Source organism: Trachinotus anak, unplaced genomic scaffold (genome assembly GCF_046630095.1).
Source record: "Trachinotus anak isolate AG129_WGS33_773 ecotype Australia unplaced genomic scaffold, CSIRO_AGI_Tana_v1 ptg000012l, whole genome shotgun sequence".
NCBI lineage: Eukaryota > Metazoa > Chordata > Actinopteri > Carangiformes > Carangidae > Trachinotus > Trachinotus anak.
The window spans coordinates 20,386,792-20,401,030 of NW_027273863.1; the positions used below are offsets into that span (position 1 = coordinate 20,386,792).

A 14,239-nucleotide genomic window follows, 5' to 3' on the forward strand; every position below is an offset into this window, starting at 1 on the left:
AAAACAAAACATGGCATCTTGGGGTTATAATCCACTATAATACAGCTTCAATAAAGAGCTGGAGCTGCATAATCCAGAATATATCTGTCAGACAGCGTGGAATAAAATGAATTTAACAATCTTCAGGCTATTTGAGGGCAAACAAAAAGGGAACAAAAATCTCATGTGACCAATATCAAACATGAGCTTTCTTAAACCTCATGCTAACATTAGCCTGCAGGTGCCAGAGTCATTTGTATGACGCAGACATGAAAGACTTGATAAGAATGAAGCAGGAACTAGAACAATTAGATCCTGGCTCAACAGATACTCTCTGTGTTTGCTTTCACCTGCAGGTAGCAGCAGACTTAGGTTCAAACTAGACATAGATCCATCAGAACCTGATAAAAAAAATGTGTCTATTCAAGTAAAACTATCAAGCTTTATATAACAACCATGATGTTGCTCAATATTGTAAATCAGTATGCAAACAGCCTACATGTGACTGTGTTACAGTATGAAAGAGGGTTGTTGGATGAAGAACTTACTGTTTTGCTGTCAGGGGGGTTCACCTCATCTCCCTGTTTGGCCTCAGCATCTTGTTTGAGAGTTTCATCATCTGACTGGTTCTGCAGCAAAGTAATAATTTAATAACTTATTTAATAACTGATTTTTATTTGTAAAGTCTTGACAGTGTATTCTACATGTATGCACTGGAATGTGTGTGTGTGTGTGTGCATATAAGGTTTGCCTTTAAATGCACTTACTGTAGTGATAATATTGTACTTAAGTGATGAACAGCTAATATTTCATCCAGATATACATAAAACCAATACATTTGACAATTTCTATTCCAAAAATTACTACAGGTCACGGTTTTCTTTAAAACTTTAAATGACTGCTTTTGCCCCTGAAGCACTCAAAGGCACCCTGTTAAGTTTTGAAACATGTAGCACTGTGCATCAGTTCTTTTATGGTTGGGTCCCTGCTTTGTTTGTACTGTGCATCCACATGAGGATGATAACACAGCAAACATGAAAATGCAAAAGGAAAAGAATTACAAAGAGGAATGCGAGCTGGTAAATAACATACTGGATTTAAAATATTTTGAAAAATCTGATCTATGATCTTCACAGGGCACCTTCAAATGTATCTTAGCATTACCATGTTTTTTAGATAAAATGTTTTTTGCAGCTGTGGTCAGGGGATAACCTTCAGCATAGCCAATAATTGATATTGATAGTGCATCAGCAAACGCTGGTATCAGTCTAACCCCTGTACTGTGTGTACACATCAATACCTGATGGTTGTTCTTCTGCTTTTGCAGACCACGTGTTGGTGCTCTGTTCATCTCCTGTAATTAAAACAGAACAGTTTCCATGAAGTCCAGCATCGATACACACTGATACACTTCAGCTCCAAACTGATACAAACAGACAATGTTCCCTAAACACTCAAGTCTTACTCTACCTCTTCTGATGGCCTGGCTGGAACAACAGGAGTCTCTGCAGGCTTTTCTTTTTTCTGTCTGGAGATCATGTCCTTTTTATCCTGCAGAGGACAAATACACACATTTGTTTCAAAACAGAAACCCCAAAAGAGACACCCTAGCAATACCTTTGTATATATATACAAATCATCAAAATCCAATCAGTTATGACTCTTTGAAAAACATAATATGTAGATTTCATGGTTATTCAACTGATTTAATTAATATTCTAACAGGTATCTTCAAATGTAATAAAACAGAAATACACAAACAACCCACACATCATTTTGTAGATCTGAAAAGTGCAAACTGTACCTGATTATCCTCCGTTATTTTTGGTTTCACTTTGTCATATGTGGACGTCCTCTTCATCTCCTGCAACACAAAACCACAGAGCCAGACAGAGAAGTCAGAGTGGCCTCACACGGACCACATGCCACTGAGCGGCAGTTGTGTAAGACTGCATGCGAACCTCTTCAGTTGGTCTGGGTGGGACCAGTGGTGCTTCACTCCTTTCCTTTCTTTCTTGCTGGATCATGTTGCTTTTGACCTGACAAGGACACACACACACACACACAGAGTCACACATTGTTCTGAAGCAGGAGGACAAGGAGCACTGACAGCGAGCAGGCGGGATTTAGAGGGAGGTAAGAGGATGAGGAGGATGTGGTGGAGTTACGGAAGAGGAGGAGTGTGAGGAGCTGGGGTATTTTAGACAGAAGTTGATCAGCTGTGTGTGTGTGTGTGTGTGTGTGTGTGGACAGGGATGACTCATGAGTGATGCAATAAATAGACTGACCGGCTTCTCTTCCACTTGTTTCTCGTTCTCCTTGAGCATCTCTGTGTCTTCGGTGTCTCTCTGAACAGAGGACATCAATATTTGACCGAATCAACCAAAATCACTTTTTAACAAACGTCCAGTTTAAAGTGCCATATCAGTACTTCAGCACTTTAGCTCCTCAGCAGCAAATCATTCATTTTGCTGACCAAATGCTTTTTAGATTTTCAGATGTACTTAATCTACATGTAACCTACCATGGTAGCCATTGATTTTCATTCACTTCTGTATGGCACAAAAATCAAACAGCAGACTTTTGAAACTTGTTTGACATGTGTTATTCACTAAAAAAAACATTGTATCTGCCTTAAAAATAAACATAAAAATCTAAATCCCACCAACTTGAAAAATGGTTAAAAGTCTATGTAAAGTCTGTAGCCAACATGCCAAACTATTGCTCTTATCTATTATCATCATACATTCATTAAAATGAACAAAAAAATCCCTATAACACCACAACCACCACCTTTATCACAGCCCGCTCACCACCACCATGACGACCTCACTACCACCTCCACCATCACCAAACACCCTTAACAGTGTAATTACTTTATTTGCAGAGCGGAATGGATTCAGTTTGGACATGGCTCCGATCATGGCGTTCTGAGAGGAAGAACACACATCAGTGAAAGTTTTCAGCGGAAGCCTCGACATTTTTTGCGATGCATCTGCTTCGTCAGCCATGAGAATAGAGCTCTAATTAGCCTGCTCTGTTGAAACCAGGGGACGCGGACAGATGATCACATGCAAACCATTTTGTTAAGAGGATGTTCAACAAATCAGTCGAAAAAGCCATTGGTGAGAGCTGAATTAGTTGGTTTCAGTTGCTTTTATTCACGCACTGTCAGAAACCAGTCAGACTGCCATGTTTTCTGGTTTCCCTATGTGCATATTTCTCCTAGGAGTTGGGAAGCTGAACTTGAGCTGCAGCGTCCCTGCAGGAATCTTTGTTGCATGTCCTCGCACTCTCTCCCTTTATTTTCTTGCCCTCTCTCTACTGTGAACTTCGTAATAAAGGCCTAAAAGTGCCCCCAAAAACAGTTGTGCCTGGTTGGTGCAAAACAAGTCCGCAAAACAAGCTGAGTACAGATATTTGAAGCTGTTCTCTGTGAGACTTAAGGTATGAAGAGCTCAACAAGACCAGGTAGGACAAGTTGAGCTGGACTGCAGTTAGAGCCTGTGGGTAAAATGTTTGTTAAAAACTTCACCATTTGACGCGTGACCTTTCCTCTTTTCTACCTAGGCAGGACAAAGTACTTCACAATGCCTCTCATTCACCTGTTAAAACACACGCACGCACGCACACACGCACGCACACACACCAGTGGTGGTAAAGCAAGACACTAAAGCCCTGATGGCACAGTGGTGTGTAGCTGCATGAACAGGAAGCAGCAAGTTTCTCATTGATTAATAACAGCTAAATAAAAACTGGAGAGGCTTTCCTACTTTTCAAAGAGTAAGCTTCCTCTGATAAATAAAAACAAGCCATTAAAAGTTACAAATATTACATAAAACTCATTAAAGCATAACAGGAACAATGAAACAGGAACAAATCAAAGCACCTGTTTGTTTCCTGATGACTTATCACTGCCTGCAGGTGGTTCCTCATCATCAGAGCCTGTCTGCTTCTCATTCTGCACAGAAATCATTATTTTATTAAAAAAAACAACAACAAAAAAAAACACACAATTGAGGCTGTACACTTCCTTTCACATATCCATTTATCAGTCAAAACATTCTTTATTTCTTGAGCGCTATTAAAAGATTATGATCAAAACTATCCTTACTTTGTTTGCTGATTGAAATGGATTCAGCTTCGTCATCGCCCCGGCAAGTTTATTCTGATTATTAAAGAAGAAATAAAGAGGGAGAAAAAACATAAAATAAAGACCAGATACATTAATGAAATTGCTGATTTAACCCAAGCAAAACTAACAGAAGAAAACAACAAGAACTTAAGAAATGAACATTCAAAAACTTTATAGACCTGTTTGTGACTAGGCTGGCCCTCTCCATTGTCCAATGTCTCCTCACCATCGGTGTCTGCGTTCTTCTCCTGTAGACGGAGCCAAGCACTGAAATTACTGTATGAACACTAGTAGTTCTAGTAGTAGTATGCAAAGCTTTACATCATCTGTTGATTACATCATTTTTTTTTAAAAAACAAACTAAATATTCTTAGGCCTTAGTGCAAGAGACACTTTAGTTTCAGGGAAGTGTGATGGGAAAGATGAACTGATGACATGAGGCAAATGTCAAGATGTTATCACTTACCTGTCTGTCAGTGTAGAACGTGTTCTTCATCATCGCACTTAGACCGTTCTGAAATAAGACAAAGACACTGTTTCTGTCAACTTAAAAAAAACCAAACTGATTTTAGCTTCACCCTCACATCACATCAGATCTTATTCTTAACATCCAGACAAAAAAGATCATCATCATTCTTGAAGCCCGTTACTACTTTTAGAAAGCTGATTTTCACACCACGATGTCTCAGCACAGTCTAAACTGTTGAACTGAGAAGAGGTTCAGTTACTGCGGTGTAACAACCAACCTGCTTGACTTTGGGCTTCTCTGTGGATGAGGTGTTCTCGTTTGAGTCTCCTGAGTGTTCAGTCCTGTCCTTTTCCTGATATAATACAAGGCACAACGACAGAATTTCACCAATCAGAAAACATGGCCAACAGGCTGGCAGAGTACTTTGATATGATGCAGTATTGACTAAGAGAGGAAATGACCTGAGAGGAGGAAGTGAAAGGATTCTTTAGGAGTTTTGCTGCGACTCCACCCTGATAGAGAAAACAGAGCAGTTTCAGCTGTTCCATATGGGTTAATCCAGTGCAGGTCGGATGAAAAGTTATTGAAAAAAACCAAACAAACTAACTCACTAACGTGCCTCATCACTCACCTTTGAAGACTTCTCTATGAGACTGTCACTGCTGGCAGAGAGTTCTCCATCCACAGACAAATCATCCTAAAAAAGAATGATGCATTAGATGTTGTTTTAAGTTAATAACTAGAATTACCACCTCGCGGTTGTATGCTTCCACCAACTAGTCATGTTGTAGGAAATATGGTCACAATATCCCCTTCCTGAGTTGTTTTTACAGAACATTATGATGTCACAGTGCAGTCGACCTTTGACCATCTGGATATAAAATGTCATCACTTCCTCATTTTATCCTGTTACATTTGTGTTAAATAGTGCAGGTCACAATGACCTTTGACCTTTGACCTTTGACCAGGCCAGTTTACTATATTTACTTGTATATATAAATAATATAAATATAAATAATCACTCAGAGAGAGAGAGTTAGAAGTGACAGAATATCTTTCTAATTTAGTCTAGAGCCACTGACTGGGTAACAATCTGCCGTTCCGCCTCTCTGCTGCTCACTGAGCCGAGCAGCCACAGAGAGAGGTGTGCCTCTCACTTGCCTTCCTTCAAAAACGCTTGAAACGATGACTCAGATGTTACAGATTACAGTCTGGTTATGTGACATTATACAAGACAGACAAATGCAGGTAATAGGCTTTAACAGAACCCACCTTAGTGTTGCCATTTACAGAAAGGTTGTCGTTGCTGCCTGAGAGCTCGCTTGGTGCAGACAAATCATCCTGAAGGAGAGAAAGAAGTAATTCCAACATATTAATTTTAATAATTGTCTTCTAATAACATAAAAACAGGTTAAAGTGACACGAACTAAATGTACAACTCTCACCTGAGACTGTGCCCTCGCTCCGAAGGGCTTTGGGGATTTTTTAAAGATTCCACTGAACATCCCACCTGACTCCTGGAGACAGAAGAAAGTCACAGAATAATTACTTACATTACATATGTGTCACTCGAAATCAAATAAACTCCAGTGTTTCTATATTTGAACAGTTGTAGCTGTCAGATGGACGGGCAGGGATTCACACATCAGCCAGTACTTTCTTTCAAATCGCTGATGAATGCAGGTTTACCTCGCTCTTCCAAACACACACAAAAACACCACACACCCCAAATCCTCCATTCAACGAGTCGGGCTCTGCACATTCACTATAGCACATCATGATCCCCAGGATATGTCGCTGGCAAACGCTAAGAAATGTTCTTTTAGTGGAAAACGTCTCAATGATTTTGTATAAATAAACTTTTCTACTCTCTCATGCCAACTTACTATAACCCAACAATGTTAAACCATACAGAAGCCGTTCATAACATTTAAAAGTTTAAAATGCTAAAACTTTTAAAATGCAAATTTATTTGTTTCTTTGTGTATTAGTTTATCTTTGTCTCTTCATTATAACCATTTATTATGTTTTCATCATTTTCAACGTTTTGTTATATTTTTTTTTTGTTTTATTTACTGTATCTTATCTACTGTATCCCGACTTTTCAGGCTGTGATCCCTGATTGATCCACACTGGGTTTGATCATACAGATGTTTAAAAGGCAGTTTGTTTGTATTTTGAACGATTTTGCTTCAGTGAATATTTTGAAAATAATTTGGCTGATGAGACTCACCTTATTGTTCTCAGACAGACTGTCATCACTGGCCGAGAGCTTATTGTCCAAAAGATCCTGAAACATAAGATGATCTTTTAGCCTCTCACAGAAAAAACACTACATTTTAAGTGTCAGGAATTAGGCTAATGATTATATTTCCCAGGTGATATTTCACTTTGTGCAGGACAAGTAACAGAAGATTATGTTTCACCTGTGAAGGCCTCCGGACATGTCCTGGTTTTGGAGCTCGTTTCAGTATCCCACCAAACACACCTGATTTGTCCTGCAGAAAAAATGGTAGAGAAAGGTTAAGTTTCAGAGACTACCATGAATAACCTGTGTGAGGGAAAACCAAAAAGTATCACAGAGCAGAAACTGAACTCACCTTTGTTGACTTGCTATTGTCTGTTAAGCTGTCACTGCTGGCAGAGAGTTCAGGATTTTGTAATGAGAGGGTGCCCTGTGAACACAACAGGTTGAACACCTCATCTGAATATTTGAAAACAACTTTGCAAACACTCATATTTAAACTTATATGTATCATATTTATTTATGTATTTTTATCACACAAGTGCAAGTGCAAGTACTCAGGTCAGAATCTTTGAGTGATTCTGAAAAATATTTATCATAATTTGCCAAAACTTGTGTTTCCACCTCACATTTAAGATGCTTTGATTTAGAGAGTGTTAAATATTTTTGATTGAAAAACAAAGAGACAAATCAAACATGCCGCTGGTTAACCGAGGTTAGAGGATAAATATTAGTCGAAATGTCTCAGTCCTCAGCAGAGTTTAGGTCCTCGACATGAACCTGTTGCTTATATACAATGAACATTTCAGAAATATATTCAGGGCCCAGACTTTTTAGTGACTTGTAGACAATAAGTAACACTTTGAATTCAATTCTGTATCTGCCTTGAGAATTGGAGTAGCATCCTCTCTTATCATCCTTTGAGCTGGACCCCTAGCAGCAGAGTTCTGAATAAACCGTCTTATTAGGTAAACCAGTGAAGAGCGCACTGCAATATAATCTGAAACTTTAATGCTGTATCTTGTAAAGGTGGGGCTAATTTTAACAATTTTATGGACTGCTGGGTTGCTTAATCTAAAAAACATAATTTGTAATTTTTCCCTTCATATAATGTCAGACTAAACAAATATGATAAGATGCACTGTGGCAAAACAGGTTTTAATGCATTTAAGAGAATTCTGTTGAGATGGTCAATGGAAAAACACATGTTGAGGCATAATTAAGATTACATGGTGATTTTTATGGTTCCATCTTTACATTAATGATTTTATGGTGAAGTCTTTGAAATTCAATTGTGAGGCACTGAGTATAATTCTATTTACTTAACATGTTTTACTGCCGCTCATTATCAAGAGTTGTTAAACACAGATGATAAGCTGTCTTTACATCGACAAAGATGATAACCTGTGTTTACATGTCTCAAATCTGGCAATACTATGACAGTCACCACCCCAGTTTATCCCTTCATCCCAGTAATATAAAAGAAATGCTACGAATTAAATGCAAATCCTGTCTTGTCAGAAATCTAGCACTGACAAATTTGTTATATATGAAGAAAGTACTTTATACAATTTATTTTTTAGGTTAAACTCATGTTGTCTCATTTAATCAATTAAAAATATTAAAACAAACAACAAAGTGTCAATTGCACAATTTATTGGCAAAGAAAATATCATTAATGGTTAGTGAACGCATTCCACTTCAAATATTCATCATCACACATTCCTGTTTTCATTCTATTATAATTTCCAAATAAAAAACCATTAATAAATTCAGCTCACATAAAAGTATAACATAACATTTTTTTATACTTGCATGTTATATTCGCAAGTTTCTATTAAGCTTAATTAAAGGCACATGTAAACATTATTAGAGCATTACAACACAGTAACATAGATATTTAACCCTGTATGTGATGTAACTATTTTAATATTTTTTCTTATATATTTTATTGCACATTTACCATCACTTAAACAAAAACAAAGAAAAAGATTCATACAATCTTTGGTTAGCGTAGTGATAAAGTGAATTTTGTGTGTAAGATCCGGAGATTATTCCTTCCAGGAGAGAAAGTAGAGCTTCCCCTGTTTGTCACCACAAACCAGCTCAGTGGGTTTTTCTGGATTCACCTCCAGAACCAGGACAGGACCTCTACACATAAACATACCCACCTGGAGGAGGAGGACGGGAAGAGAGTAGAGGTGCACAAAGAAGAAAAAGTAACAGTTATTGAAAGGTAGGTTAAACTATTTAAATATATTAAAATATTTATAAAAAATAAACATTATTTCAGGGGAATGGATAAGATTTGTTAAAACACAGCACAACTACTAGAGTAATATCTGACAGTTTGAGTCTAAACCTATGAATCTAAAAGTCTAGCTTTATTGTACTACATTATACAAATCCCATCTCTCAGTACCTTTGACTTCTCTACTCTGTCCTAAGCCCATTTGTTCCTACTGAAGACATAGATATTTAAAAGCATGTCCCAAATATAGCATTTTGATTTTAAGAAAGCCTTGGTAATTTCCTAAGACAGCTGGACACTGTAGTCTTTAGCTAACATTACTCAAACAGTAGTAAATGTTGCATTTGTTGGGGATTATTTTCAGCTGCGGATTAACATAAATGTATTACTCCAGTGAGGCCTTCAGGCAGCAGAGTGGAGCTCTTACAAAATAAAAAAGTACAAATTATCATAGTTTTTTTATTCAAGAAAAAAAAGGGGACATGTGGGTAAATCAGCTTTAGCCCAGCTTATCTCAGTAGCTAGCCTTAACTAGCCAGAGGGCAGTCACTGCACATCGGTTTTTACTTCTGTTATTTTGAGTTCTTCAAAATTTTCTTGGTCATATTCTGGTCTGAACTTAACTTTCAGCAAACGCATCATCACTGCATTTTTGCTTTTGCAGTAAAGTTTGTGAGATTACAGAACTGTGTGTCTGGCCGTCTGATTAGTAACATCGGGGCCCCCCAGGGAACCGTGCTGTCTCCCTTCCTCTTCACCACATACACGTCAGACTTTAAGTACTGCACTGAGTCGTGTCATCTGCAGAAATTCTCTGATGACACGGCCATTGTGGGGTGTGTGGAGGGAGGGAGGGAGGCTGAATACAGGGACCTGGTCGAGCGCTTTGTGAAGTGGTGTGGGGAGAACCACCTGCAGCTGAACGTGGCGAAGATGAAGGAGATGGTGGTGGACTTCAGGAGGAACAAGCCCCTGCCCTCTCCTGTCTGCATCAGTGGGAGGGATGTGGATTTAGTGGCCTCATACAAGTACCTGGGTGTAACACTGGACAATAAACTGGACTGGTCCACCAATACAGAGGCCATCTACAAGAAGGGTCAGAGTCGGCTTTACTTCTTGAGGAGGCTCAGGTCTTTTCATGTCTGCAACAAGATGCTGCAGATGTTCTATCAGTCTGTTGTGGCGAGCACCATCTTCTTTGCTGCAGTGTCCTGGGGTGCGGGCATCAAGGCAAAGGACGCCAACAGACTGAACAAACTCATCAAAAAGGCAGAGTCTGTTGTTGGCTCTAAACTTGTCACCCTGGAGGAGGTGGTGCAGGAAAGGATGCTGGCAAAACTGCTGGCAATCATGGACAATCCCTCTCACCCCCTCCACAAAACACTGGACAAGCTGAAGAGCAGTTTCAGCAACAGACTCATCCAACCCCGCTGCTCTAAGGAACGATACAGGAAATCGTTCCTACCTACTGTGGTCAGACTGTACAACTCATCTACCTCTGTCAGAGCCAAGATGACACAAGATGACTTGTCACCCTTTGCACTCTAAATTTTCATCACAACACTCCACTCCAAATACTAACCATATTGATATTATATATCATATTCATACAATATTTGTATCCATCTTTTTGCACTTTCCATTTACATATGCATATACATAGTATATTATTATTTATATCTGCCATTCTGTATTTTTATTTCTTTCTGTCTACCTCTGTATTCTCTTCTATTGTATATTTTGTATTCTAATACACCAGACTGCTATAACAAACTAATTTCCCTTCGGGGATGAATAAAGTCATCTATCTATCTATCTATCTATCTATCTATCTATCTATCTATCTATCTGAAGCACAGAGGAATAAGATATTTACTGGTTTGGGTACACACACAATAATAGTGATTATGATCAGTTCTTTGTTAGTTTTGGTCTTTTCATGGGATTCAGTGACGAAACAAAGACTACAGAACATCACCACACGTATCCTTGAAGACTCTAATGCACCTGTTTCTTGGTGACTCTGTCCCACAGCTTCACTGTCCTGTCGTAGGAGGCTGAGATGACGGTGCTGTTGGTGAGTCTCAGCACGCTGATCCTGTCACTGTGAGCCTGAAGGCAGAACAGCATCATCATCGTCAAAAACAAAGGACAGTTGCTTATTGTTTACAGACAGAGTGGTTTTTTTCCTGGGAAATTTCATAGCTGAGACTGTCATTTAAAAGTAGTGCTGAAATTATCATTCAATCAAGAGGAAAATTAATCCACAAGAATTGATACTGATAATCAATTAATGATTTATTGATTTTGGTGGTTCCACCTTCTCAAATGTGAGGATTTATTCTACCTCATTCTGTCAAAGCAGTACTCAATTACAGTAGCTGAGCAAATATACATTTTTTTTCTTAGTTATTTTCCACCACCGTGATATGAAATATGCACTAATCTCTCTCTTCTGTCCTGTGTCAGAGTAAAGAGTCTCTTACGGGTTTTCTGTTGTTCCATGATACATCCTCTCCAGCCAGGTTAAACCACATGTTGCCCTTTATGTCCCCACACACAACCAAATCTGAAAGAACATTCAGCATATTAGATGATCACGTAATAAACAAATAAACAAAAAGCCGGCATGTACAGAGGTAGCAGTAGTTCTAGTAACTGCAGCTATGCTTGAAGTAAGAGCAGTAATTTTAACAGCTATAGTGCAAACAGTGTTGATGTTTGTATTAGAGTTTTAATAATAATTCATATTTTTCTAACAATCAATTAATCATTCAAGTCATCTTTAAAACAAAAAAAACCCAAACTTCTTACTCTTACGTGAGTAAATTTAACATAATGGATTTCGGATCGTTGGTCGAACCAAATGTGTAATTTGATGACATTACCTTGAACTTGGAGGAAAGTGTGTTGGACACTTTTCACTGTTTTCCAATGTTTTAGAGACCAAATGATTAATCGGAAACATAATCCAAAACTTAATCAGTAATGAAAATAGTTATTGCAGCCGTAGTTTGTACCTCTGTCCACAGTTATAGCTGTTATTGGGTTTCTGTTCTTCTTCTCCTCCTTCTCACATTCCAGTCTCAGTGAACTGAAACCTGAATTCAGGTAACAATTTTTGGAGCCCATGGTAAACTGAAGAAAGAGAGGACACTGTCATTTGACCTCATCTATAATCAGGATGATGTGCCTGCTAAGATGGACAAAAGAAAAAGAAAACTGCTACTTTTCTTTGTAATGTAAGAAGTTTTGTTTACTTAGCTCTATATCATTCTGTTTTCTACACTAAAATACAATGTTTTCTTTTTTTAGTTTCCTTAATTGTTACTCTCATAATGAGCAAGTACAGTTCACCATCAAAATGGTAGTAACAGTGAAATGTATGGAAGCCTAGAAAGGCCATACTCAAATATTTCTTCTGTAGAAAATGTATACTTAATGTAAAGCGATGATATTGAGGATATTGAGTTGCAGGTTTGGTAAAACTCACAAGGAAGCCGATGTTAACTTCTTTCTCTTGTTCGCCCACCAGCCACATGCTTTTCTCATCATTACGAATCAAACCCAGAAGTTTGATTCGGTGCTCCCAGCTGCAAAAATGACAAATACAAAAGGAGCTTTTAACTTTACTCTAACCTTTTAAAGATAAAACCTCTCAGTGTAGAAGAAAACAAACCCAGTGGCACAATATCTGGAACTGAGCAGGCCTGTTTGCCAATAGAAGCTGTGTAAATTAAACTTAAATATTAAATTTAAACTGTGCATTAAACGAACAATATTTATCAGTTTCAGCTAAGTAGATATATAAGTAGATAATATAAGGCTGTGTTTGATTTAAAATACTTTTACTACAAAGAATATCATCGTATATAGTCTAGACAGTCTCAAAAACTTTCTGATCACCCCTACAATAAACGAGTTTGTCTTCTTTAACACTCCTCAAAACTAAAATTCACATAATGATAAAAACTTAAGGCATTTCAGGAAGAAGTCAGATTCCTCTAAACTTCAAATCCTAATAATCAGCCCTAATCAACCTGGACAAAGATTCATTCAAACCCTGCTCAACCCCACAAAAACCTGCACAGAGGTTCTGGTACATGCTGTGCAGTATGCAGCATTACTCTGAGACTTTGTGGTTCCAGTTGTCTTCATCACTCGTGATGTCCAATATCACTCCAGCGTTGGTCACACCGATCAGGACAGAGCAGTAGCAGAGGTGGACCACTGGCGTCGTCACTGTGTACGTGGTCACCTTCACCAGGCTGGAAGCAACACAAACACAAGATAAAGCAGGACTGGTTAGTGTGTAGAATCAAAGGTGAAAGTATGATGGAAAACCAGTCAGGCTGATATGGCCTTCAATTATCATTATTATTATTACTACATGATATTTTTTAGTACTTCCCAGCATTAAATCACCATTATTCCTAATGATCTAATTAATTAAATCAATATGACCTGGACCTGGATAAGTGGCAGAAAATGGCTACATTCACTGAAGTTCATTCAATGTTTGAGATGAGATAGCTATTAGTTTATAGATGTGTAATGTCTCAGCAGCTTGCAACTGGATATAAAAACATTTAAAATACTAACATAACTGAACTGAATTTGAAGACTTTTGAAAGACCTGTGTTGCCCCGTGTCACTTTGGAAGTGAATTACAAATTGTGTAAAGCTAAACAAACAAACAAAAAGTTCAGAAAGTCTCAGATTCAATGAGCAGATTTGATATCAGGTTTGTTAAGATGCTATTGAACCCAAACACTACACAGACACGAGGTCTCTTTGGCAAGCGAGGAATACTGAACTGTTTTATTCAAAGTTACTGTACGGTATGCCAATCTGTGGCCGGATACAGTGAGGTTGTATTCTGCATTCTGCTGATGTGGCGTCTCATCCATACACGTATTAATCCCTACCAAGACTGATTACATTTTAAATTTAGGTCAGGGGGCGTTCTGAGAGATAATGTATTGATTTTGACATACTAATCAAATAATGTGTAATTCACATTGCAAATACCTGCAAATTTAAGATATGAAATCCAAAAAATATCTTCCTCATGAAAAAAAAAAAAAAATTTTAATGTAAACATCGACAACTTTCAGTTTGCCTTTGCAGTTTCTCCTCGTCAAATTTGTCACATGTAAA

General features: G+C 38.0%; 2 protein-coding genes across 5 annotated transcripts in view; both read right to left on the bottom strand.

Annotated features, from left to right (window-relative positions):
• Positions 1-90: 90 nt before the first annotated feature.
• Positions 91-7,321, bottom strand: LOC139629625 (uncharacterized protein DDB_G0284459-like). Its single transcript, XM_071492364.1, has 19 exons — positions 7,184-7,321; positions 7,010-7,081; positions 6,817-6,873; positions 6,029-6,100; positions 5,820-5,924; positions 5,215-5,280; positions 5,045-5,095; positions 4,861-4,935; positions 4,581-4,628; positions 4,294-4,362; positions 4,094-4,147; positions 3,869-3,940; positions 2,856-2,909; positions 2,268-2,327; positions 1,941-2,018; positions 1,784-1,843; positions 1,450-1,530; positions 1,280-1,333; positions 91-608 (listed from the first exon to the last, which is right to left on the bottom strand). The coding sequence occupies exons 1-19, from the start codon at positions 7,319-7,321 to the stop codon at positions 459-461; spliced, it is 1,416 nt and encodes a 471-aa protein (XP_071348465.1). The 3' UTR covers positions 91-458.
• Positions 7,322-8,469: 1,148 nt separating this feature from the next.
• LOC139628823 (telomerase protein component 1-like) overlaps positions 8,470-14,239 on the bottom strand; it is a 30,327-nt gene continuing 24,557 nt past the window's right edge. For all 4 annotated transcript variants that reach the window (XM_071490902.1, XM_071490899.1, XM_071490900.1 and 1 more), the window contains exons 51-56: positions 13,207-13,347; positions 12,573-12,672; positions 12,100-12,217; positions 11,566-11,648; positions 11,087-11,191; positions 8,470-8,999 (exon numbers count right to left, since the gene is read on the bottom strand). In XM_071490902.1, the coding sequence (XP_071347003.1) occupies positions 8,880-8,999; positions 11,087-11,191; positions 11,566-11,648; positions 12,100-12,217; positions 12,573-12,672; positions 13,207-13,347 (667 nt within the window). In that variant the 3' untranslated portion in view covers positions 8,470-8,879. The remainder of the gene's footprint in view (positions 9,000-11,086; positions 11,192-11,565; positions 11,649-12,099; positions 12,218-12,572; positions 12,673-13,206; positions 13,348-14,239) is intronic.

Coding starts and splice junctions, on each gene's coding strand:
- LOC139629625 (XM_071492364.1), bottom strand. CDS start 7,321: ATGAGTGTTTGCAAAGTTGTTTTCAAATATTCAGATGAGGTGTTCAAC. Junction 6,101..6,816: donor GTCTGTCTGAGAACAATAAG/GTGAGTCTCATC, acceptor TTCTGTCTCCAG/GAGTCAGGTGGGATGTTCAG. Junction 4,363..4,580: donor CGTTCTACACTGACAGACAG/GTAAGTGATAAC, acceptor CTCCGTCTACAG/GAGAAGAACGCAGACACCGA.